Source organism: Ranitomeya variabilis, chromosome 5 (genome assembly GCF_051348905.1).
Source record: "Ranitomeya variabilis isolate aRanVar5 chromosome 5, aRanVar5.hap1, whole genome shotgun sequence".
Lineage (NCBI taxonomy): Eukaryota > Metazoa > Chordata > Amphibia > Anura > Dendrobatidae > Ranitomeya > Ranitomeya variabilis.
Window position 1 is genome coordinate 75,180,402 of NC_135236.1, and position 27,041 is coordinate 75,207,442.

General features: G+C 44.7%; 1 protein-coding gene across 3 annotated transcripts in view; it reads left to right on the forward strand.

The window, feature by feature from the left end:
- Window positions 1-27,041, forward strand: part of LOC143774562 (uncharacterized) — an 85,891-nt gene that overhangs the window by 34,468 nt on the left and 24,382 nt on the right. The window contains exons 2-3 of one of the 3 annotated variants that reach the window (XR_013215553.1): window positions 16,907-16,979; window positions 23,151-23,477. Coding sequence is in view for 1 of the 3 variants with exons in the window: in XM_077262283.1 (XP_077118398.1) it covers window positions 17,888-17,981; window positions 23,151-23,477 (421 nt within the window). In the remaining 2 variants the exon portion in view is untranslated. Of the gene's footprint in view, window positions 1-16,906; window positions 16,980-17,855; window positions 17,982-23,150; window positions 23,478-27,041 lie in introns of those variants that run through there. The other 2 variants (XM_077262283.1, XR_013215554.1) reach the window with 2 other exon arrangements.

Consider the following 27,041-nt stretch of genomic DNA (forward strand, 5'->3'; position numbering starts at 1 on the left):
TTTGCCCGACATATATTTTTGGACACGAACAGGCAAGTAGATACACCACATTCTTGGATCGGCAGTTGGCATATATCCTCGTCTCTATTCGTCCTGGAGGAACGGAAAGCATGATGACATTAGTGGCAACCATGTAAGGGCACACATTACACCTGCCACACGGAAAGGATCCCTTAAGACAGCTCCCCGTCCCCAAATTCACCGTGGGTCTCCTAAAGTGGCTAGTGGTAAGACAATCTTTTAAATTTGTAGCCCTCCTAGCAATCAACAACGTTTGAAATAAATAATTGAGGTCTTTGAAAAGGAGATCATACAGAGAAAAAAGAAGAAATTTATAAGGGACAAAGGTGACTTTGATAGTCAGCAAATTTTCAAATGGACATATCATGGCAATGCACGGTTTGGCAAGCTTGGTGGTTCGGATAGACAAAGGCCTATTTCATCTGTCACAGCTGGTGACTCCTCTACGAGTGATTTTTTATCTTCAGGCGCAAGCGACCAGGAAAGCGCCATAGAAGGGGTCGCCACAAATCAGCCCACTCAAAAGAAGAAAGGGCGACGATATCAAACATGGTCTCCGGAACGCAGGTACCCACCGAGGAGCAACAGGAGGAAACAGTGACTGAAGTGGATGGTGATGTTACAGGTAATTTGCAAATCATTAACCTGTCAAATTACACATTGTCTAATGAGGAGAAGCAGTTATTGACGAAGGGGCTGTCTTTTTCCCCGATGAAGAGATTAGACAAATTTATCCTTACCAAGGATGTGTACTTATTTTGTCGACAGCTTGTATTTAAGTTGTTATATCACCAACCTTCACTTGCAGATTCACTGCCCCAGGATGAGAGACAGGTCTTTCATGATCTGATGCAACTACTAGATGACAATGAGGAATCCGGTTCCAGGAGCACAGATAGAAGATGGCATCTACCCACACAAGCTACACCTTCTTTTACCATTTCTCCCGCAATTCAAATTTTTTATGAACTGGTGAGTCAAGACATTGCATGTTTGAAATTGAGGAATCAGCAAGGGGAGAACTTGGGGCCTAGGGAGAGACAAGTTTTGGCGGGACTAAAGGGGAATCCGTCCTTTGTTATAAAAGAGGCGGACAAAGGGGGCAATATAGTACTGTGGCCCATTGAAATGTACACCAAGGAGGCCCATAGACAATTAAAAGACTCCAATTGCTATCAAATTCTGCCCTCTGACCCCACAGATACGTTCAAGAGGAAACTGGATCGTCTACTTATGTCAGCCAAGTCCAACTGCATATTGGACAATAGAGAATTCAAGTTCCTGTCGACAGCTTTTCCAATCGTCCCCACGCTATACTTGCTCCCAAAAATACACAAGTCCTTACAAGAGCCTCCGGGTAGGCCCATAGTTACTGGGATCGGCAGCCTTTATGAGAGACCTTGCATATACCTAGACCACTTTCTGCAACCCTTTGTTATCTGTCTAGGTTCGTATATTCAGGACACGTCTCATCTTATTCGACAACTACAGGACTTAAGGATCCCAGAGGACACCGTACTTGTCACAATGGACGTTGCTTCGTTATACACCTGTATCAGTCATACGTTGGGGATCGAAGCGGTCTCGTTTTTTCTGAACAAGCAAATTACAGGTGACCGTAGACATCAGTCCTTCTTGTTAGACCTTCTATCTTTTGTATTGACTAACAGCTACTTTGTCTTTGACAGAGTTTTTTACAAACAAGTTTCTGGCACCGCGATGGGCGCTCGCTGTGCTCCTTCTTATGCCAACCTATTCATGGGTTGGTGGGAGGAGACACAGGTGCGCCCATTGCGGGCTTTCGAGGCCAATGTATTTCGTTGGTTTCGTTATATTGACGACCTGTTGGTCTTATGGACGGGAACCAAGGCTGAGTGTGAGGAGTTTATTGCAGCTCTCAATAACAATTCATTTAACATCTCTTTAACAGCCTCCATTTCTACAACGTCGGTGGAGTTCTTGGATCTCAAAATCATCAAGTCTTGGTGTCACATCCAAACCAAGATTCATCGTAAAACTACGGCAACAAATAACTTACTCCATTTTTCCAGCTTTCACCCTCATCATTTGCGAAGAAATTTGCCCAAAGGACAATTTCTGAGGGTAAGGAGAAATTGCAGTTCTGATGCTGATTTCAGGGAAGGAGCACGTAATCTGACGACCCGCTTGTCCGAGCGGGGATATCCGCACAAGATTATATCGTGTGCCTTCGAGAATTCTCGGCATAGTGATAGACAAGATCTTCTCCAACCCAAGGTCAGGAATAAAATATCGTCAACTAACCTAATTACGGTGTATAACAATCAATGGCAGGACATTCATGACATACTGAGGAGACATAGGGGCATTCTACTAAATGAGACTAAGCTTAGGCCCCATATATCTGATACGCCCAAAATGATTGCTAGGAGGGCTACAAATTTAAAAGATTGTCTTACCACTAGCCACTTTAGGAGACCCACGGTGAATTTGGGGACGGGGAGCTGTCTTAAGGGATCCTTTCCGTGTGGCAGGTGTAATGTGTGCCCTTACATGGTTGCCACTAATGTCATCATGCTTTCCGTTCCTCCAGGACGAATAGAGACGAGGATATATGCCAACTGCCGATCCAAGAATGTGGTGTATCTACTTGCCTGTTCGTGTCCAAAAATATATGTCGGGCAAACGAGCCAAGAAATCAGGCGAAGAGTTCAGCAGCACATGTCGAATATCAGTAGAGCAAAAGTGGATAAGGAGAAGGATAAACCTATCTCATCAGTGGCATCTCATTTTCTGGACAATCACGACAGCAAATATCATAATATACAGGTCATGGTTTTGGACCAGGTGTTGGGCAATATACGTGGGGGCGATCAGACGAAGGAACTGCTGCGCCGAGAATCCCGCTGGATCTTCAATTTGAAAAGCTTGTCACCTAACGGATTAAATGAAGAACTCCTTTTCTCTGGCTTCTATGGCTGATTTTGCGTACATCTTAGACTGGATTATCTGTATAATTTGGTTATTCCTATGTTGCACTAATTGTTGTTGGGCAGATACATATATATATATATCTATAATCTGTAATATTTATCTGTTTGTGCACTGTGCTGTATAAGAAATTGTTCCCTCACTGTTATTGCAGTACCATGCATCTGGCCCATTTTGTGCTTATTGCACATGTTTTGATTGATTTTTCATCTAACGGCATTTGGGTAGCTTGCTGTCCTCACTATATATATGTGTGCCTATACTACATTGTTATAACATTCGTATGTCATTAATATAACTGAATGATAGCATCCACATTTGAGTATTTATCTCTTTATTTATTTATGTTTGTTTATGGGTGTTATTCGGTATATTTAGCGCATGCGTTGGTATCAGATTGATGCGCTTATATCGCAAGACATGCGACATTTGAATATATACATATGTGCATATGCACGTTTATTATTTTATTATATTTTTTTCTATTTTTTCCTGTCTCTAATAACTGGGTTTGTGGCTGTTTCATACATGCAATTGGAACAATACACATGGGCTTTTTGCAGGTACAGCAATTTCGTCTCACCATTCAGGATCAGCATATTCCTTGCTGTATATATATATATATATATATATATATATATATATATATATATATATATATATATATATAGGGGAACTTTGGGATTGCGTTATACACCCATTGCGCATGCGCTTACCATCTTTCCTATATTTGCGCAGTAATCATGTGTTGTAGCTGGGTCTGTGATGTGTGCCTCTGTGTGCGCGCGCATATATATACATATATGGGGGAACTCAGTGACTGTGGTATATATACTCATCGCGCATGCGTTGACCATTTTTCCTGCATTTGCGCACTAATCTTATGTTTTTGCTGGGTCAGAGTCTCTGATGCGTACCTCTATGTGCGCGCGCATGCGCACGGGCTATTTTGAATAAACTTTACTGTCCCGACCCAGGTCACATTATGAACAAGATGGCCGCGGCCATGCTGCATCACACGCCGGATGCCTCCTGTGTTTCTCCGTTCAGGTGAATATCCTCAGCGCCATTAGGGATACGCATATATGCTGCCACATTCAATGCTTCACATTATGCTATATTTTCTTTCCCTGAGGAAGCCGCTATCTTGGCGGCGATACGCGTGGGAGCCTATCCCACACTCTGCTTCTCCACCTTACTACCAACTTTTCATGGCTTTGGACCGTGGGCTTCATGATGGGGGTTTTTGTCCATGGGACCGAGGGTGTGAGTCTTTACATTGTTTAGCCCCCCTTCTCCCTCTCTCTCTCCCCTCTGCAGGTCCTTTGTGTACCACCATTGAGACACTTATTTGTGTACATATGTTGTTCATTTCAAGTGTCCCATTCATTATTTGGTACGCTTCTCTTTGCTGGGTACACTTTCTTTGCCATGTCATTTAAACCTTTATGAATTTTGTCATCTTTTGCACAGTAATTATGCACCTTATCAGGGGGATGTATGGTATTACAATACTGATCTGTGTGATTTCCATCTGTGTAGTCAGGTTATTGTAGTAATTTCATTGTGGATAGCATTTGTTTTGTGGGTCGTCATTTTCCTTATGGGATATGACATATATATACATATATAGGCATTGTGTTTGCATATTTGCATTTTTAAGTGTTTTTAAGCTCTTTTGTGCTGTGTTTTCTGTGTGCACATGTGTGCGTATTTTGAGGTCTGTGCTAGTTCAATAAATACTTTTTTATACCATTATTCGTACAGAGGTGTTCCTATCTATGTCGGGCATGATCTTTTTCTCTCTTTCCTGGTACCCACGCGTGTGGTACCCTGCATCGTGCTGAAGCCGCGATTCATATGTTCCCTGCAGCAGCGTTTGCTGCAGAGAAAATATGAATAATAGTGTTTAAAATAAAGATCTATGTGTCTGCCGCCCTCCCACCCCCTGTGCGCCCCCCCCCCCCTCTGTTCAGAAAATACTCACCCGCTCCCACGTTGGCTGTCGCTCCTTCCTGGTCTGGCCGCAGCTTCTAGTGTAGGCGGTCCCGTGGGGCCGATCATTTACAGTCATGAATATGTGGCTCCACCTCCCATAGGGGCGGAGCCGACTATTCATGATTGTAAATGATCGGCCCCACGTGACCGCATACAGTAGGAAGCGCGGGGCAGAGAGGAAGGAGCGACAGCCAACGAGGGAGCGGGTGAGTATTTTCTGAACAGCGGGGGGGCGCACAGGGGGTGGGGGGGCGGCGGACACATAGATCTTTATTTTAAACACTATTATTCATATTTTCTCTGCAGCAAACGCTGCTGCAGGGAACATATGAATCGCGGCTTCAGCACCATGTGGGGGGGACAGCGCTTACTGTAGCGCTGTCTCCTGCACGCACACGGACCCCAGACGGAGAATGTCCGTGTGAGGTCCGTGTTTTACACGGACCCATTGACTCTATTGGGTCCGTGTAATCCGTGCGCTCCCACGAACACTGACATGTCTCCGTGTTTGGCACACGGAGACACGGTCCGCAAAAAATCAATGACATCTGAACAGATGCATTGTTTTATGGGTCTACCTGTGTCAGTGTCTCCGGTACGTGAGGAAACTGTCACCTCACGCACCGGAGACACTGACGTGTGAAACCGGCCTACAAGGGGCCGCAAAATTCCTGGCAGATGCATCAATTGATTCTGTCAGGGGGGCCGCACGTGCTTCTGCTTTATCCAACTCTGGGCGTAGAGCATTATGGCTGAAGAATTGGGCGGCTGACTTCCAGTCAAAAAGTCAAACTCTGCGGAGTACCCTGTGAAGGGCAATATCTTTTCGGTAAAGCTCTGGACGAGATTCTTGAAAAAGCGTCTGACAAAAAGAAGCGATTTCCACCTCCTTCCTTTCCTAGGCGCCGATGGGAGACTTCCCGTTCGTACTTTCGGGGATCTGGATACAGGGGGACCCGCGGCCGTTCAGATGACAGGTCTGGCCGAGGCAGACCTTGGAGAGATCGAAAAGAAAACGGATTCCTTTTCAACAAGCCTCCCCCTAAGGGATTGTTTCCACATGCGAGAAACACGTCCATGTCTCGCATGTGGGAACCAAGTTCTGGCGTCGGCACATTGGAGCGGAGCTGTGCAGCTCCATGTGTTCCTATGCGGCCGCACACTCCGCTCTGGAGTGCCGACGCCAGAACTTGGTTCCCACATGCGAGACACGGACGTGTTTCTCGCATGTGGAAACAAGCCCTAAGTCTGATCCCAAACACCAATGACGCCAGGATTCCGGTGGGGGGAAGACTCCGGTGGTTCGTCCACCACTGGGCGGCACTGCCGGCTTCTCAGTGGATAACCAACCTATTATCGGAAGGTCTGAAACTCAAATTCTCCAACCTCCCACCAAATCATGTGACAATGACCCAAGTTGGGGAAAAAAATCAGGCCACGCTGGAAAGAGAAGTTCATCTCCTCATACAAAAAGAGGTATTAGTAAAGGTTCCTCATCAGGAAATAGGGAAAGGGTTCTACAGCACCCTGTTCCTAACGCCAAAACCAGACGGCTCGTTGAGAGTGATATTCAACTTGAGGGCCTTAAATCGTTACATTCATATAGAGAAATTCAAGATGGAGACTCTAAGGACGGCGATAAAAGTGCTCAACCCAAACTGTTATATGGCAGTAATCGATCTTACAGACGCTTACTACCATGTGCCAATCGCAATCCAACATCAGCAATATCTCAGACTACTAGTAAACCTCGAAAAAACTCCCACCCACCTACAGTATCAATGTCTTCCATTTGGGGTAGCCATAGCACCCCGCATATTTACCAAAATTATTTCCGAAGTGGCGTCCTTCATCAGAAAACAAGACATATTACTGGTGCCTTATTTGGACGATTTCTTGGTGATAGCAAACAGCAAAGAAGATTGCGAGAAAGCAGTCACAACAGTTCTAGACGTGTTAACGAAATTGGGGTGGATGATAAATCTGAAGAAATCAAGACTTGTCCCAACACAGTCTCAAGAATTCCTCGGGATCCTACTAGATTCCACCAAACAGGAGTGTATCCTCCCACAGAGGAAATTCAGTCTATCCAACAGAAGGTGCAACTTCTTCAGCGGCAACAATCTACCTCTCTACGGAATGCAATGTCACTCCTGGGAGTTCTAACGGCGACAATTCCAGCAACGCGGTGGGCCCAAAGCCACACGAGAGAGTTGCAATGGCAGGTACTAGCCGAGCAAGCAAGAAATCCTTACAATCTGAATCGGAAGATTCTCCTATCTCTAAGGGTCCAAAACTCACTAAAGTGGTGGTTAAAACCAGAAAATATGAGCAAAGCGGTACCGTGGTCATTACAAAATCCAGTAGTCCTCACCACCGATGCGAGCCCATGGGGATGGGGAGCGCATGTGGGGGATCAGGTCCTACAAGGTCAATGGGAGCCCTCAATGACAGCAGCGTCTTCCAATCTAAAAGAACTGTCAGCGGTGAGACAAGCGTTTCTTCAAATAGGAGAAAGAATACAAGGAAGGCATGTGGTGGTGTTATCCGACAACAACACAACAATAGCTTATATAAATCGCCAAGGGGGCACAAGATCACCATCCCTGATAGCAGAAGCCAAAGAACTTTTCTTGTGGGCCGAAAACAACCTTCTCTCTCTAACCGGGACATACTTAAGAGGATCAGAGAATCAAGTAGTCGACTTCCTAAGCCGTCACCCATTACATCAAGGGGAGTGGTGTTGTGAATTTGCGTTTTGCTCCCTCTAGTGGTCATTAGTGATTTGACACTGGAGCTTCTGTCTTCTCCTATATGCTCACCTGGGCCGTTAGTTCAGGGGCGTTGCTATATAAGCTCTCTGGACCTTCAGTTCTATGCCTGGCATCGTTGAAATCAGAGCTAATCTGTTGTGCTCTTGTGTACTGATCCTGGTTCCTGCTTGTTAAAGCTAAGTCTCTTCCTTGCTTTTTGCTTTTGTTTTGTTTTGTATTTTTGTCCAGCTTGTTCCAATCTGTATCCTGACCTTTGCTGGAAGCTCTAGGGGGCTGGTGTTCTCCCCCCGGACCGTTAGACGGTTCGGGGGTTCTTGAATCTCCAGCGTGGATTTTTATAGGGTTTTTGTTGACCAAATAAGTTATCTTGCTTTATTCTGCTATTAGTAAGCTGGCCTCTCTTTGCTGAACCTGGTTAATTTCTGTGTTTGTCATTTCCTCTTACCTCACCGTTATTATTTGTGGGGGGCTTGTATCTTGCTTTGGGGTCCCTTTCTCTGGAGGCAAGAGAGGTCTTTGTTTTCTTCTCCTAGGGGTAGTTAGATTCTCCGGCTGGCGCGAGTCATCTAGCGATCACCGTAGGCATGATCCCCGGCTACTTCTAGTGTTGGTGTTAGGAGTAGATATTTGGTCGACCCAGTTACCACTGCCCTATGAGCTGGATTTTTGTATCTCGCGGACTTACACGTACCTCTGAGACCCTGTCCACTGGGGTTATAACAGTATGCCAGGCCAGTATTGAATGTTTGATGCATTGCAGAAGTGGGATTATAAGAAAGAAAATTTTGAGTTTTTTTTTTCTCTCTCATTTTTTTTTTTTTCTTTTCCCCTTTACCTCAGAGTGGCTTAAGCTTGCTGCAGACATGAATGTCCAGACCTTGATTACAAGTGTGGACCAGCTTGCTGCTCGTGTGCAGGGTATACAAGATTATGTTATCAGAAATCCTAGGTCTGAACCCAAGATACCGATTCCTGAACCGTTTTCAGGAGACCGATTTAAGTTTAGGAATTTCAGGGATAATTGTAAATTGTTTTTGTCCCTGAGACCCTGTTCGTCTGGAGACTCTGCTCAACAAGTAAAAATTGTTATTTCATTCTTACGGGGTGACCCTCAAGATTGGGCTTTTTCGTTGGCGCCAGGAGATCCGGCATTGGCTGATATTGATGCGTTTTTTCTGGCGCTCGGTTTACTTTATGAGGAACCCAATCTTGAGATTCAGGCTGAAAAAGCCTTGCTGGCTATGTCTCAGGGCCAGGACGAGGCTGAAGTGTATTGCCAAAAATTTCGGAAATGGTCCGTGCTGACACATTGGAACGAGTGTGCACTGGCCGCTAATTTTAGAAATGGCCTTTCTGAGGCCATTAAGAATGTTATGGTGGGTTTTCCCATTCCCACAGGTCTGAATGATACCATGGCCCTGGCTATTCAAATTGACCGGCGGTTGCGGGAGCGCAAAACCGCAAATTCCCTCATGGTGTTGTCTGAACGGACACCTGATTTGATGCAATGTGATAGAAAAACCGCAAATTCCCTCATGGTGTTGTCTGAACGGACACCTGATTTGATGCAATGTGATAGAATCCTGACTAGAAATGAGAGGAAAATTCATAGACGCCGGAATGGCTTGTGCTACTACTGTGGTGATTCTACACATGTTATCTCAGCATGCTCTAAACGTATATCTAAGGTTGTTAGTCCTGTCACCGTTGGTAATTTGCATCCTAAGTTTATTCTGTCTGTAACTTTGATTTGCTCACTGTCATCTTATCCTGTCATGGCGTTTGTAGATTCAGGTGCTGCCCTGAGTCTTATGGATCTCTCATTTGCTAAGCGCTGTGGTTTTATTCTTGAACCATTAGAAAATCCTATACCTCTTAGGGGTATTGATGCTACGCCATTAGCAGAAAATAAACCGCAGTATTGGACTCAGGTTACCATGTGCATGACTCCTGAACACCGCGAGGTGATACGTTTCCTGGTTTTACATAAAATGCATGATTTGGTCGTTTTAGGGCTGCCATGGTTACAGACCCATAATCCAGTCCTGGACTGGAAGGCTATGTCAGTCTCAAGTTGGGGCTGTCGTGGTATTCATGAGGATTCCCTGCCTGTGTCTATTGCTTCTTCTACGCCTTCGGAAGTTCCGGAGTATTTGTCTGATTATCAGGATGTCTTCAGTGAGTCTGAGTCCAGTGCACTGCCTCCTCATAGGGAATGTGACTGTGCAATAGATTTGATTCCAGGCAGTAAATTTCCTAAGGGAAGACTGTTTAATCTGTCGGTACCTGAACATACCGCTATGCGTTCATATATCAAGGAGTCTCTGGAGAAAGGACATATTCGTCCGTCTTCTTCCCCTCTTGGGGCGGGATTCTTTTTTGTGGCTAAAAAGGACGGATCTTTGAGGCCTTGTATTGACTATCGGCTTTTAAATAAGATCACTGTCAAATTTCAGTATCCTTTGCCGCTGTTGTCTGACTTGTTTGCCCGGATTAAAGGTGCCAAGTGGTTCACCAAGATAGACCTTCGTGGTGCGTACAACCTTGTGCGCATTAAGCAAGGTGATGAATGGAAAACCGCATTCAATACGCCCGAAGGTCATTTTGAGTACTTGGTAATGCCTTTTGGGCTCTCTAATGCCCCTTCAGTTTTTCAGTCCTTTATGCATGACATTTTTCGGAACTATCTGGATAAATTTTTGATCATTTATCTGGATGATATTCTGGTTTTTTCTGATAATTGGGACTCGCATGTGGAGCAGGTCAGGATGGTCTTTAAAATTTTGCGTGAAAATTCTTTGTTTGTCAAGGGCTCAAAGTGTCTTTTTGGGGTACAGAAGGTTCCCTTTTTGGGGTTCATTTTTTCCCCTTCTGCTGTGGAGATGGACCCAGTCAAGGTCCGAGCTATTCTTGATTGGACTCAGCCCTCGTCAGTTAAGAGTCTTCAGAAGTTCTTAGGTTTCGCTAACTTCTACCGTCGTTTTATCGCTAATTTTTCTAGCATTGTGAAACCTTTGACGGATTTGACCAAGAAGGGCTCCGATGTGGCTAATTGGGCTCCTGCTGCCGTGGAGGCTTTCCAGGAGTTGAAACGTCGGTTTACTTCGGCGCCTGTTTTGTGCCAGCCTGATGTCTCGCTTCCCTTTCAGGTTGAGGTAGATGCTTCAGAGATTGGAGCAGGGGCCGTTTTGTCGCAGAGAGGCCCTGGTTGCTCTGTTATGAGACCTTGCGCCTTTTCTCTAGGAAGTTTTCGCCTGCTGAGCGAAATTATGATGTGGGCAATCGGGAGTTGTTGGCCATGAAATGGGCATTTGAGGAGTGGCGTCATTGGCTCGAGGGTGCTAAGCATCGTGTGGTGGTCTTGACTGATCACAAAAATCTGATGTATCTCGAGTCTGCTAAACGCCTGAATCCTAGACAGGCCCGCTGGTCATTGTTTTTCTCCCGTTTTGACTTCGTTGTCTCGTATTTACCAGGTTCAAAGAATGTGAAGGCCGATGCTCTTTCCAGGAGCTTTGTGCCTGATGCTCCTGGAGTCGCTGAACCTGTTGGTATTCTTTTTTTTTTGAAAATCTGTTTATTAAAATTTTCCAATACAATACATATTATACCATTCTAATGATATTACAAAGATATAACATTGTTAAATAATAAAGTACCCTCAAAACCTTCCCCCCCCCCCCCTACATAATTCAAAATATAAACCCCCATACTCTGCTTACGCTTGATCTACGAAGTATCTCCTGAAACTGGTGAGTTACCACCAATCCTCTGAAGTAAATACCATTGGGTGTTTTCAAAATGTGCTCTCAATTTCTCCCTAGTTTCTATAGGAAGCGATGGAATAAATGTAGCCCACGTGGAAAAGAATTTACCCGCCTGCCTCTCTCTATTAGTCAGTGCGTCCAACCACTCCATTCTGAATATGAACTGGATTTTAGTGCGAATGAAAGGAAGTGAAGGAATTAAGGGGCTTAACCACTGGTGCAGAATGCTCTTCCTGGTCGCCGAAGCCCAAATCATTAGTGTTGCCTTAATGTGTTTTGGTAATTTGTGAGAAGTCTCATCGAAGATATTAAAAATGGCCCATTGTGGAGTAAGCGTGAAATTTACTCTGCAAATTTCCTGTAATTCTTTGTGTACCTCGCTCCATAGTCCCAGAATTTGCGGGCAGCTCCATAAGTGATGGTATAGGTCAGTGTTACGAGATTTGCATTTAGAACACACATAGACATTGGCGGGGGACATCCTAGACTTCAAGTAAGGTGTAATGTAGGCTCTGTGTAATATTAAAAGTGCCATATCCGTGTAGCTGCTATATGGCAGAGTCTTTCTCTGTGACATAGTAGCCTCAAAGAGGTCCCTCACCTCCAAGCATGGCATGTCTCTCAGCCATCTCGCCACTCCCGTAGTTTTCCCTTCTGTTGGTATTCTTAACGATGGAGTTATCTTGTCAGCTATTTCTCCAGATCTGCGACGTGTGTTGCAGAGATTTCAGGCTGATAGGCCTGATTCTTGTCCACCTGACAGACTGTTTGTGCCTGATAAGTGGACCAGCAGAGTCATTTCCGAGGTTCATTCCTCGGTGTTGGCAGGTCACCCAGGAATTTTTGGCACCAGAGATCTGGTGGCCAGATCCTTTTGGTGGCCTTCCTTGTCAAGGGATGTGCGGTCATTTGTACAGTCCTGTGGGACTTGTGCTCGAGCTAAGCCTTGCTGTTCTCGTGCCAGCGGGTTGCTCTTGCCCTTGCCTGTCCCTAAGAGACCTTGGACACATATCTCCATGGATTTCATTTCTGATCTTCCGGTGTCTCAAGGCATGTCTGTTATCTGGGTGATATGTGATCGCTTCTCCAAGATGGTCCATTTGGTTCCTTTGCCTAAGCTGCCTTCCTCTTCCGATCTGGTTCCTGTGTTTTTCCAGAACGTGGTTCGTTTGCACGGCATCCCTGAGAATATTGTGTCAGACAGAGGATCCCAGTTCGTTTCCAGATTCTGGCGATCCTTTTGTAGTAGGATGGGCATTGATTTGTCGTTTTCGTCTGCTTTCCATCCTCAGACTAATGGACAGACGGAGCCAACTAATCAGACTTTGGAGGCTTATTTGAGGTGTTTTGTCTCTGCTGATCAGGACGATTGGGTGACCTTCTTGCCGTTGGCTGAGTTTGCCCTTAATAATCGGCCTAGTTCCGCCACTTTGGTTTCGCCATTTTTCTGCAACTCTGGTTTCCACCCTCGTTTTTCTTCGGGTCATGTGGAACCTTCTCACTGTCCTGGGGTGGATTCTGTGGTGGATAGGTTGCAGCGGATCTGGAATCTTGTGGTGGACAACTTGAAGTTGTCACAGGAGAGGGCTCAGCGCTTTGCCAACCGCCGCCGCGGTGTGTGTCCCCGACTACGTGTTGGGGATTTGGTGTGGCTTTCTTCCCGCTTTGTTCCTATGAAGGTTTCCTCTCCCAAATTTAAACCTCGTTTTATTGGTCCTTACAAGATATTGGAAATCCTTAATCCTGTATCCTTTCGTCTGGATCTTCCTGTGTCGTTTGCTATCCACAACGTGTTTCATAGGTCCTTGTTGCGGCGGTACGTTGTGCCTGTAGTTCCTTCTGCTGAGCCTCCTGCTCCGGTGTTGGTTGAGGGCGAGTTGGAGTACGTGGTGGAGAAGATCTTGGATTCTCGTCTCTCCAGGCGGAGGCTTCAGTACCTGGTCAAGTGGAAGGGCTATGGTCAGGAAGATAATTCCTGGGTGGTCGCCTCTGATGTTCATGCGGCCGATTTAGTTCGTGCCTTTCACGCCGCTCATCCTGATCGCCCTGGTGGTCGTGGTGAGGGTTCGGTGACCCCTCACTAAGGGGGGGGTACTGTTGTGAATTTGCGTTTTGCTCCCTCTAGTGGTCATTAGTGATTTGACACTGGAGCTTCTGTCTTCTCCTATATGCTCACCTGGGCCGTTAGTTCAGGGGCGTTGCTATATAAGCTCTCTGGACCTTCAGTTCTATGCCTGGCATCGTTGAAATCAGAGCTAATCTGTTGTGCTCTTGTGTACTGATCCTGGTTCCTGCTTGTTAAAGCTAAGTCTCTTCCTTGCTTTTTGCTTTTGTTTTGTTTTGTATTTTTGTCCAGCTTGTTCCAATCTGTATCCTGACCTTTGCTGGAAGCTCTAGGGGGCTGGTGTTCTCCCCCCGGACCGTTAGACGGTTCGGGGGTTCTTGAATCTCCAGCGTGGATTTTTATAGGGTTTTTGTTGACCAAATAAGTTATCTTGCTTTATTCTGCTATTAGTAAGCTGGCCTCTCTTTGCTGAACCTGGTTCATTTCTGTGTTTGTCATTTCCTCTTACCTCACCGTTATTATTTGTGGGGGGCTTGTATCTTGCTTTGGGGTCCCTTTCTCTGGAGGCAAGAGAGGTCTTTGTTTTCTTCTCCTAGGGGTAGTTAGATTCTCCGGCTGGCGCGAGTCATCTAGCGATCACCGTAGGCATGATCCCCGGCTACTTCTAGTGTTGGTGTTAGGAGTAGATATTTGGTCGACCCAGTTACCACTGCCCTATGAGCTGGATTTTTGTATCTCGCGGACTTACACGTACCTCTGAGACCCTGTCCACTGGGGTTATAACAGAGTGGGCCCTGAGCCAGGAAGTCTTTGGGAAAATATGTGCCAACTGGGGCATCCCAGAAGTAGACTTATTCGCCACAAAACAAAATCGGAAGGTGAAGAAGTTCTATTCTCTAAACCCAAAAGAACAACCGGAAGGGGTAGACGCGTTTCTATACCAGTGGAACTTCCATCTGGCATACGCATTTCCCCCAATACCGTTAATCCCGACAGTCCTCAGGAAAATTCGGGAAGACAAGGCACGAGTAATACTCATGGCTCCCTTTTGGCCGAGAAGGGCATGGTTCACGTGGCTCAGACGCATGTCTACCTCGGACCCGTGGATCCTTCCAGATACATCAGATCTCCTACACCAGGGACCAGTTCAACACCCTCAAGTACACAGGCTACATCTCACCGCCTGGAACTTGAGAGGGGACTTCTACTAGCAAAAGGATTCTCGAACCCTTTAGTGACCACATTGCTCGCTAGCAGGAAAAAAGTCACCTCAGAAAAATATCAAAAAATTTGGCAAAAATTCCTGGAATTCTCGGGGCGACAGTTGTCCCAGACGGGCCAAGAAGTCCCCGGTAAAAGAAATTTTAGAATTCCTCCAAAAAGGGTTGGAGAGAGGGCGATCTACTAGCACCCTGAAGGTGCATGTCTCCGCCCTGGGTGCGCTGTTTGATCACAAACTTGCTGACCACCCTTGGGTCTATAGGTTCATCCGAGCCTCCTTTACATCTAGACCCTCAAAATGATCTCCCAAGGTGGCTCCCTGGGATCTAAATTTAGTTTTAAGTGCTCTAACTGTTTCCCCCTTTGAGCCTCTTGACTCTATTTCAATAAAATCTTTGACCCTTAAAACTGTCCTCCTGGTTGCGTTAACTTCAGCCCGCCGTACTTGCGAGCTGCAGGCTATTTCAGTGAACCCCCCTTACACTACCTTGCAGGATGACAGATTAATTATTAAAACTGACCCGGCCTTCCTACCTAAGGTCAATTCTAAATTTCATAGGGACCAGGAAATTATCTTACCCTCATTTTGTCCTCAACCAAAATCCCAGGGAGAGCAAACCTTCCATTGTCTTGATGTCAGACGCTGCCTGCTTCAATACATAGAAGCCACAAAATCTTGGCGTCAGTCATCAGCCCTTTTTGTCACCTTCCAGGGGACAAACAGGGGAAAAAAGGCCTCAAAGGCAACTATTGCACGGTGGTTGCGTACGGCTATTTCACTTTCGTATTCCTCTTCTGGCCAAATTCCCCCACAGGGTGTTACGGCCCACTCCACGCGTGCTATTGCCACATCCTGGGCGGAAAGGGCAAACGCCTCGGTGGAGCAGATTTGTAGGGCGGCAGTATGGTCCTCACCCTCTACCTTCTTCCGTCATTATAGGCTAGACTTAGGGTACCGTCACACAGTGAAATTTCCATCGCTGCGACGGCACGATTCGTGACGTCGCAGCGTCGTATGAATATCGCTCCAGCGTCGTAGACTGCGGTCACACTTTGCAATCACGGCGCTGGAGCGATGCCGAGGTTCGCTGGTAACCAGGGTAAACATCGGGTTACTAAGCGCAGGGCCGCGCTTAGTAACCCGATGTTTACCGTGGTTACCAGCGTAAAAGTAAAAAAAAACAAACCGTACATACTCACCATGTGATGTCCGTCAGGTCCCTTGCCGTCTGCTTCCTGCTCTGACTGAGTGCAGCCGTACAGTGAGAGGCGCAGAGCGCAGCACCGCTCTCACTTTCCGGCCGGCACTCAGAGCAGGAAGCAGACGGCAAGGGACCTGAAGGACACCGACGGGTGAGTATGTACGGTTTGTTTTTTTACGTTTACGCTTGTAACCAGGGTAAACATCGGGTTACTAAGCGCGGCCCTGCGCTTAGTTACCCGATGTTTACCCTGGTTACAAGCAAAGACATCGCTGGATCGCTGTCACACACAACGATCCAGCGATGTCAGCGGGTGATCAAGCGACGAAAGAAAGTTCCATACGATCTGCTACGACGTACGATTCTCAGCAGGGTGTCTGATCGCAGTAGCGTGTCAGACACTGCGATATCGTAACGATATCGCTAGAACGTCACGAATCGTAACGTCGTAGCGATGGAAATTTCAATGTGTGACGGTACCCTTAGGTCTTTCAAACTTGTCTTTTGGGAGAAAGGTGTTATCTGCTGTTGTCCCACCCTAAGGAATCTTCTATGTCTTCCTCTCATGTGCGGTGCTGTCATGGTGAAGGGAAAAAATGATAATTACTTACGGGTAATTTGATTTTCCAGAACCATGACAGCACCGCATTAATTCCCGCCCTATCTTGGTGATGGTTGTGTGATTCACAAAAATATATATATATATATATATATATATATATATATATATATATATATACATACCTTTGAACATATAGATAAGAGCTAATATACAGCTATGCAATGTAAATATGATACATGAATGTGTACTAACAAAGCGGTCATCTTCCATACTCTGAAACAAACTGAGGAGAGAGTGGCCACCCCATTCTTTTATCTCTGCTGCAGGTTTCCTGTTCCTGGGGGCGGATGCCATCTCTCATGTGCGGTGCTGTCATGGTTCTGGAAAATCAAATTACCCGTAAGTAATTATCATTTTTCTTGTGAAAAAGTTAAATGTTCATATATTTTTTTTTTTTCATAAAGCATTCCAATAATTCCTGTGAAGCAGCTGAAGGGTTAAGGCTGGTTTCACACTTGCGATCGGAGCAGCTGCGGAGTATCAGAGTATTTTCAGAACAGCGGGGTGCACACAGGGGGTGGGGACATGGAGCTTTATTTTAAACACGAAATACCACTAAAAAAATGGATTATTCATATCTTCTTTACAGCAAACGCTGCTGCACAGAAGATATGAATCGCGGCTTCAGCACCATGTGGGGGGGACAGCGCTTACTGGAGCGCTGTCTCCTGCACGGCACACGGAGAACGTCCGTGTGCGATACATGTTTTACACGGACTCATTGACTTTAATGGGTCCGTGTAATCCGTGCGCTCCCACGAATACTGACATGTCTCCGTGTTTGGCACATGGAGACACGGTCTGCAAAAAATCAATGACATCTGCACAGATGCATTGATTTTAATGTGTCTACGTGTGTCAGTGGCTCCGGTACGTGAGAAAACTGTCACCTCACGTACCGGAGCCACTGACGTGTGAAACCGGCCTTATAGAATGCTGTATATCAGCCCTGAAAGGCGGTGGCCGTAACTCGTATCAGCCAAACCTGGTGACAGGTTCCCTTTACTTCTTATGCCCCTTAAATCAAGGAGATCTGTCACATGAAATAATTAATAAATAACATTTCCCACATGTTTACTTTACATCAGCCCAATTTTTGAGCCAATTTTTTTTGTTGTTGTCACGACGGTATTAGGGTTAAAAGTTGACCAGCAATTTCTCATTTTACCAACAAAATTTGTACCACTTTTTTTTTTTGTTTGTTTTTTTAGGGACCACCTCACATTTGAAGTGGCTTTGAGGGGCCTATGTGGCGGAACATACCCAAGTGTGACACCATTCTAAAAACTGCACCCCTCATGGTGCTCAAAACCACATTCAAGAAATGTATTAACCCTTCAGGTGCTTCACAGGAATTGTTAGAATATGGAATAAAAAATAAAGATTGTACTTTTTTTTTTTTTCACAAAAATTTTACTTTATACCCACATTTTTTGGAAACCCCCCACAAGTGACACCATTTTGGAACCTAGACCCATCAAGGAATATATCTAGATGTGTGGTGAGCATTCCAAGTGCTTCACAGAAGTTTCTAACGATGAGTCGTGAAAATAAAATGATCTTCCCCACAAAAATGTTATTTTAGTCCTAATTGTTTTACTTTCACAAGTAACGGAGGAGTTACACCATGCAATTTCTCCTGAGTACTCCAATACCCAATATATGGGGGAATCCTACTTTTGAAGCACAGTGCAAAGCTCAGAAGGGAAGAGGCGCCATATTGGAATTCAGCTTTTGCTGGATTGGTGTGAGGGTGCCATGTCACATTGGCAGAGCCCCTGAGGTGCCAGAACAACAGAATCCCCCTATGTGTGAACTCATTTTACAAACTACACTCCCCAATGAATTAATCTAGGGGTGCAGTGATCATATTGACACCACATATGCCTCACAGAATTTTTATACCATTGAGCGAGAAGAAAATTACATTTTTACCACTAAAATGTCGTTTTAGCCCTATGTTTTTAATTTTAAGAGCTAATAGGAGAAATTTTTACAACAAACTGAGGTCCATTTTTTTTCCTGAGTGCACCAATACCCTACATGTAATCGAGAAATATTTTTCAGGCAAAGTGTAAAGCTCAGAAGGGAAGGCGCGCCATACTGTACTGTAGATTTTACTGTTATGGTTTGCGGGTGCCATGACCCATGGATGCAGTGATCATATTGACACCTCGGGTGTGTCACAGAATTGTTGGCAGTGAAGAAAAAATTACATTTCTACCAACAAAATTTTTTTTGGCCCCAGATTTTACATTTTCACAGAGAAGAAGTGGTTAAAATTGCACCAATATTTGTCCCACAATTTCTACTGAACGAGGCAATGCCCCATATGTGGCTGTACAGTACTGCTTAGCCATATGGAGAGACTCGGGAGGAACTGAGCGCTATTTGCCTCCTGGAGTGCAGATTTTGCCAGAATAGTTTGCGGACTCCATATATAGAGCCACTAAGTGCTAGAAGAGCAGAATTCCCCCTCAACTGACCCCATTTTGGGAATTTACATTACAGGTGTAGAGATGATTTTGAGTCCATGAGTATTTTCCAAAAACAAGCAGCATTGGATATTGCTGAGTGAAAATTGCAAACTTCCATTGTAGTGACCAGCTCATGCTTCTGGAGAAAGGTACCCATAAATTTGGCAGGTTCTTATCGCTACAGAAATGCCAAACATGTGGACACGCTATATGCGGTTTAGTTATATTGTGGGGCTCAGAAGTGAGAGGGGACATTTGGATTTCCAATGTACGAGAAGATTTGCCTCCAGCCACCACAGAAGATATGGATTTGGGAGCACAGAATTTGCTGAATTTTTTTTTAGGTGGTGTAGAGCCGTTTAGCTTTTCCAGAGTCCTCTATGTTTCCATTAACAGATGATGGACCTGAGTGGAGACTTGCTCTTATTTGTGGATTGATGCTTTTGTTAGGAGCATTTTACATAACGTTAGTGATGACAGTTATCTGGTTCTTTACACTGAGCACTGACATCGGGGTTTCCATCTAAATCTGAGTGACGTGATTCAGATGAAACTTCCAAGGGATCCATTCAGTATAATGAGGCAGCAGTTACTCTTGACTCTGTTCAGTGGTGTCCTTTTCAGAGATAATAATAATAATAATTTTATTTATATAGCGCCAGCATATTCCGCAGCGCTTTACAAAATAATGCACAAAACTGTGGCCGACGGAACCTTTTATGCTCGCCTAAAAAGTCGGACACCCACGAATCACAGACGGTGTCCATAGTGATTCCATCTGCCTCATTTTAGGGAATCTTCCGCCGGGGTTTCTGTCTGAATCGTGTATTTCAGAGATTTACTCAGAAACCCTGATGTAAGTATTCAGTGCAGAGCGCAGGATAAATATGGTCCGAACCTTACTGCGATCTTTTGGGAGGCAGAATTAACAAATCAACAGCAGGGGAAGAATTGGTTTTATTATTTTACACCATTCATCGTGCGGTACAAGTGATTAGGAGACTTTATTATTCGGGTGAGTGCGATTACAGCGATACCATATTTATAGCGGGTTTTTATGTTTGGCTGCTGTCATACACTAAAAGATGCTTTTTATTGCAAAAACTAGTTTTTGCATCACCATATTTTGAGAGCTATAATTTTTCCATCTTTCAGCCAAGAGTGATGTGAAGGTTTTTTGTTTTTTTGCGGGACGAGTTTACGTTTTTATTGGTACCATTTTCAGACGTGATCGTTTTCTATTCCGATTTTTTTTTTTTTTTTGAGGCAGAAACAAAAACCAGCAATACAGGAATTGTGTTTTTTGGGTTTTTTTGGGAGAGGGAGGTGGTTGTCGTTCTACGTGTGATAATGTTGTTGTTTGTTTTTTTTATGTTTTGGCGCTTTTTACACAAAAACTATTTTATAGAGAAAATAATTATTTCTGCATCGCTTTATTCTGAGAGCTATAGCGTTTTATTTTTCCGCTGATGGAGCTGTATGGTGGCTTGTTTATTGCATAAAAAGATGACTTTTTCAGTCGTACTATATTTATTTGTATTAGTTTTTTCTATCGTGTTTTATTCCAAATTTTGTTCAGCAGTATGTTAAAGCTTTGTTTTTTTTTCTTATGGTGTTCACTAAAGGAGTTAAAAAGTGGGACAGTTCTATAGGTTGGGTCACTCCGGACGCTGCAATACCAAACGTATACTTTTATTGTGGGTGTATATGTATGTATATATTTTATATTTTTTCCAAAAATGTTTATTCATGGTTACAATATATTTAGATTTTTTACTTTGTCCCTTTATTTAATTTTTTGCAGGCTGATCTCTTGTACAGCATGGTGATGCAGCCGCATCCCTATGCTGTGCAAACTGTCAGTGCTGCACTGACAGGGTAAGTTGCTGATCATGTTGTGACCACGATCAAGCAACTTTGCTAGCTCTGGTGACCCGGATGTCATCAGGGCTACATTGGGCCTCCATGGCAACAATCGGGATCACACGATCCAAGGGCAGAGGGGCTTTCTTCCCTCTGCCTGCTCTCGTAATGCTGCGATTGCTTTCATTCGCAGCATTTAGATGGTTAGTGCCTGGAGCAGTGCGGGACTGCTTCTGGCACACAGTGCCGGGTGTCAGTTGTGAGATATGGCTGACACCCGGCTGTGATCGCACCCGCCTAGCTTCTTTGTGTGCAAAATCATGTGGGTGTAGTAACCCATTCCAGTTCAGTAAGTACTTGGTCACAGGGACGTATGGATACTTCTCAGGCGGTAAAGGGGTTAATTTGCGGTAATTAAAACCCCTTTCTGCCAGCTGACGGAATAGTACGTCAGCTGGCAGATCCCCTGCTTTAAGGTGGGCTCCGGCGGCGAGCCCACCTTAAAGCCGCGACATGTCAGCTGTTTTGTACAGCTGACATGTGCACGCAATGAGCGCGAGCGGAATCGCGATCCGCCCGCGCCCATTAACTAGTTAAATGCCGCCGTCAAGCGCTGACAGCGGCATTTAACTAGCGCTCCCGGCCGCGCGGCCGGAAGTTCTCGCGCCGCTGACCCCCGTCACATGATCGGGGGTCAGCGGTGCATTGCCATAACAACCAGAGGTCTCCTTGAGACCTCTATGGTTGTTGATGGCAGATTGCTTTGAGCGCCACCCTGTGGTTGGCGCTCAAAGTACACCACCATTTCTACTACATAGAGGTGATCTGTACTTTACCTCTATGTAGCAGAGGCGATCGTGTACTGCATGCTTCTAGCCTCCTATGGAGGCTATTGAAGCATGCCAAAATAAAAAAAGTGTTTTAAACTTTTATATATTTTTTTTATTTTTTTTATATTTTTAATCACCCCCCTTTCGCCCCAATCAAAATAAAACAATTAAAAATCAAACCTACACATATTTGGTATCGCCGTGTTCAGAATCGCCCGATCTATCAATAAAAACAAAGGACTAACCTGACCGCTAAACGGCGTAGCGAGAAAAAAAATCAAAACCCCAAAATTACGTTTTTTTTGGTCGCCGCGACATTGCATTAAAATGCAATAACGGGCGATCAAAAGGACGTATCTACACCAAAATGGTATCATTAAAAACGCCAGCTTGGCACGCAAAAAATAAGCCCTCACCTGACCCCAGATCACGAAAATTGGAGACGCTACGGGTATCGGAAAATAGCACAAATTTTTTTTTTTTTGCAAACTTTGGAATTTTTTTCCACCTCTTAGATAAAAAATAACCTAGACATGTTAGGTGTGTATGAACTCGTAATGACCTGGAAAATCATAATGGCAGGTCAGTTTTAGCATTTGGTGAACCTAGCAAAAAAGCCAAACAAAAAACAAGTGTGAGATTGCACTTTTTTTGCAATTTCATCACATTTGGAATTTTTTTTCCCGTTTTCTGTTACACAGCATGGTAAAACCAATGGTATCGTTCAAAAGTACATCTCGTCCCGCAAAAAATAAGCCCTCACATAGCCAAATGGACGGAGAAATAAAAAAGTTATGCCTCTGGGAAGGAGGGGAGCGAAAAACGAAAAAAGCTCCGAGGGTGAAGGGGTTAAAAAAAAACACACAGCAAAAACAGTGTCTGAACATGGTGTTAGTATGGATGAAAAACACTTTAAGAATCTCCAAGGTGCAGATATGAAACCGCTTGAAATCTGCAATGAAATATATATAGTTTGTGATAAAATAAAATTTATATGGACTTTTTGATAAAAAATTGACCTTCTGATCATCGTTTTTTGGTTTAGTTGTAAATGAAATACATAAGCAGTGTGTGCAGATTTCAGGAATCTTTCACTTTGCTGATATTTTAAACCGCTGAGGTTTTTGTGCTGCAAATATGCAGCGTGTGAACAAGTACTTACTGATCTGTAACACTTCATATTTCTGTTAATCTTATTGTCGTCTTCCTGCCAGCGTGACCCTTTTTCATACAGCTCCTTTATCATGGCGATTGCCGGGTGTCTCGTTATTTATTGCCAGCATATATTGTATTTTCTGATTATCGTGCAGTTTGGTGATTTATCTCTTTGTATTTTGTAGTGCTTCTCCTATTCATCTGCCCCACACTGATTCAGAGCCAAGAAGTCAAGTACATAGCGAGGTCCTCAGATGTGACGTTTGATTTTGGTCCCTGTGACCTCAACAGAGTATTTAAGCTCCAATATGATGGTGTGACCGCCCACATCCCCTGTAATTCTAGCCCCCAGATACCACACAGGTGGGAGGGCAGGATAAGCATCGATAAAACCACCGGAACCATCACCCTACCCAATGTGACCAGGAGCGATGCCGGATATTATACACTGGTGCGTACTAACGGAAATGGGAAAAACGAAAAGTTGCCGGGGGCGGAAGTTCAGATTCTGGGTAAGTGAGAATCAAAAGATCACTATAACAATTCTATTCTCTTCTTACTGTGGGGAAATGATAAATGTGGTACTGGAGGGGGTTCACCTCCTGAGACATCGAACAATTCTGAAAACGGAAGTTCGAATATCTCCTGTGTTGAATTAAACCTTAGTAAGCATGTGTGGTCCCCCCCCCCCCCATCCATAGGAGTTATAGGCGTTCACATGGGTTGTCGGCTATAGTATGGAAGGGGGAGAACTGTGCAGCCATCTTCCCTAGTTATAGATGGTCAGAGGGATTGTCGGCTATAGTATGGAGGGTAGAGAACTGTGCAGCCACCTTCCCTAGTTATAGATGGTCAGAGTGGTTGTTGGCTATAGTATGGAAAGGAGAGAACTGTGCAGCCATCTCCCCTAGTTATAGATGGTCAGAGGGGTTGTCGGCTATAGTATGGAGGGTAGAGAACTGTGCAGCCATCTCCCCTAGTTATAGATGGTCAGAGGGGTTGTTGGCTATAGTATGGAGGGTAGAGAACTGTGCAGCCTCCTTCCCTAGTTATAGATGGTCAGAGGGGTTGTTGGCTATAGTATGGAAAGGAGAGAACTGTGCAGCCATCTCCCCTAGTTATAGGTGGTCAGAGGGGATGTCGGCTATAGTATGGAAAGGAGAGAACTGTGCAGCCTCCTCCCCTAGTTATAGATGGTCAGAGGGGTTGTCGGCTATAGTATGGAAAGGAGAGAACTGTGCAGCCATCTCCCCTAGTTATAGATGGTCAGAGGGGTTGTTGGCTATAGTATGGAGGGTAGAGAACTGTGCAAGCATCTCCCCTAGTTATAGATGGTCAGAGGGGTTGTCGGCTATAGTATGGAGGGGAGAGAACTGTGCAGCCATCTCCCCTAGTTATAGATGGTCAGAGGGGTTGTCGGGTATAGTATGGAAAGGAGAGAACTGTGCAGCCATCTCCCCTAGTTATAGATGGTCAGAGGGTTGTCGGCTATAGTATGGAAAGGAGAGAACTGTGCAGCCATCTCCCCTAGTTATAGATGGTCAGAGGGGTTGTTGGCTATAGTATGGTAAGGAGAGAACTGTGCAGCCTCCTCCCCTAGTTATAGATGGTCAGAGGGGTTGTCGGCTATAGTATTGTAAGGAGAGAACTGTGCAGCCATCTCCCCTAGTTATAGATGGTCAGAGGGGTTGTCGGCTATAGTATGGAAGGGAGAGAACTGTGCAGCCATCTCCCCTAGTTATAGGTGGTCAGAGGGGTTGTCGGCTATAGTATGGAAAGGAGAGAACTGTGCAGCCATCTCCCCTAGTTATAGATGGTCAGAGGGGTTGTCGGCTATAGTATGGAAGGGAGAGAACTGTGCAGCCATCTCCCCTAGTTATAGATGGTCAGAGGGGTTGTCGGCTATAGTATGGAAAGGAGATAACTGTGCAGCCTCCTCCCCTAGTTATAGGTGGTCAGAGGGGTTGTCGGCTATAGTATGGAAGGGAGAGAACTGTGCAGCCTCCTCTCCTAGTTATAGGCTGTCGTAGAGCGTGTGCTGTAGTATGGAGGGTAGAGAACCACACATGTGCAGCCACATCTGAGTTATAGGTGGTCATAGGATCGTCAGCTATACTAGGGGAGAGAACTGTGCAGCCACCTCAGTTATATGCAGTCATATGGATTTTCAGTTATATTATGGAAGTGAGAGAATTGTGCATGCTTCCAAGTTATATGCAGTCATAGGGGTGGACGGCTGTAGTGGGGAGGGAAGAGAACCACACATGTGCAGCCACCTCACTGAGTTTTATGCGGTCATAGGGGTTGTCAGACATAGTATGGAGGGATTTGTTAAATTATAACCTTTACTACATATCCTTAAAAAAGACTGAACACCACAAAACCCAAACAAAAATACACAACATAAATACGTACAAACAGTGGGAATAGTACCTGATACTAGTTAGTTTCCTAAACATTTCAATTCTTCATCATAAATGGACCAAGCTTCTCTCCGGATGGTACGGAGCCTTAGGCCGGGGTCACACTTGTGAGTGCAGTGCGAGATACTCTCCTCAATACCCGTCACTGTCGTCGGCACCGGAGCGTTCAGCTGCATAGAAATACATGAAGCCGCACCCTCCGGTCCCGAGTGCAGGCGGCAGTGCTGGGAATTGAGGAGAGTTTCTCGCATTGCACTCACAAGTGTGACCCCGGCCTTAGTGAGATTTCCTCTTGAGGAAATAAAACTATCTCCCATAAAGGTAGAAAAGAGGGTATCTATCTATATTCAATTAAAAAAAGGGATTACCCGAGGTGTGTAAGTCAGCATTATTGCATATACATGTAACAATAGCTCAGGTGATTGCTGACTCACCACCACCCTTTTCTTTTCTTGATCTATCCTCTTTTTGAATCTTCATACATATGTAGCATTTTTGCACGGTTCAAATGTTATAGTAAGAATGCTTTCAGATATAAATGTATTACATTTTTTTTTTTATCAAAATGTATAGTGCACAAACAAAAAAGAAATCTAAATGTCATCAATATGTGGTGTGACAGCCCCTTGCCTTCATAATTTCTTTAGGTACACCTGCACAAATTCAGGGATTTTGTAGGATTATAGTCGGGTTTATGAGTAACCAATTATACCAAGTGATGATAATTTCATATGAAGGTTGAAATAAAGTCATGAAATAAAACAGAAACCACTGCACAGGAGGCTTTAAACAGGATGTGGAGAAGACAAACGTTTCTACAAAGGTGTGGTGGTGGAAGCTATGTTCATGTAACAGGTCACACAGGCTGGCAAGACAGGGTAGTTATACTGCATCAGCAAGGTCTGTCCCAGGCAAAGATTTCAAAGCAGTCTGGGGGTTTCATGTGCTGTCCACACTCTATTGAAAAAGAACCAAGAAATGGGCAACATTGAGCATGATAGACTCAGTGGCCAGGCAAGGAAGCTTAATGCAGCAGTTGCTGCTTACTTCAAAATCGGAAGGTGTCCAGCAGTGCCATCAGCTCAGAACTGGCAGCAACTAGTGGGACCCATCTATTGGTCATGTAAGTCTCTCTAGAAGTGCTGGCCAAAAACCATATCCATTATGTAATGCCATTAATGAAAGCTTTTGATTGGCTCCAAATTTAATTTTCAGCAGAACAACCCCAAACATACAGCCAGTGTCATTAAGAACGAGGAGTCCTGGAAGTTATAATCCAAAACCCTGATCTCAACATCATCCAAGTCTGTCTGGGATTACAGGACGAGTTATAATCTCATCATCCAGTCTTCTCTCCAATTTCATGAAGAGCCAGAAAGATTTGTGCAAGCCTAAATCCACAGAATATCTCTAGTTAGTTCTCCATAATGTTTGGAGCAACCTCCCTGCCAAGTTCCTTCAGAGACTGAGAAGTGATGAAGGAAAAGGGTGGTGGTCACACCAAATATTCATGGGACTTGGATTTCTCTGTTGTACTCTGTGTATTTAAATTGACTACAAATAGACTGTCTCTTCTATTTTGGAAAGCATTCGTACTCCGCAGCGTGTTTCCACACCAGCCTAATTTGTTTTTGCACATTACTCTACAGATAT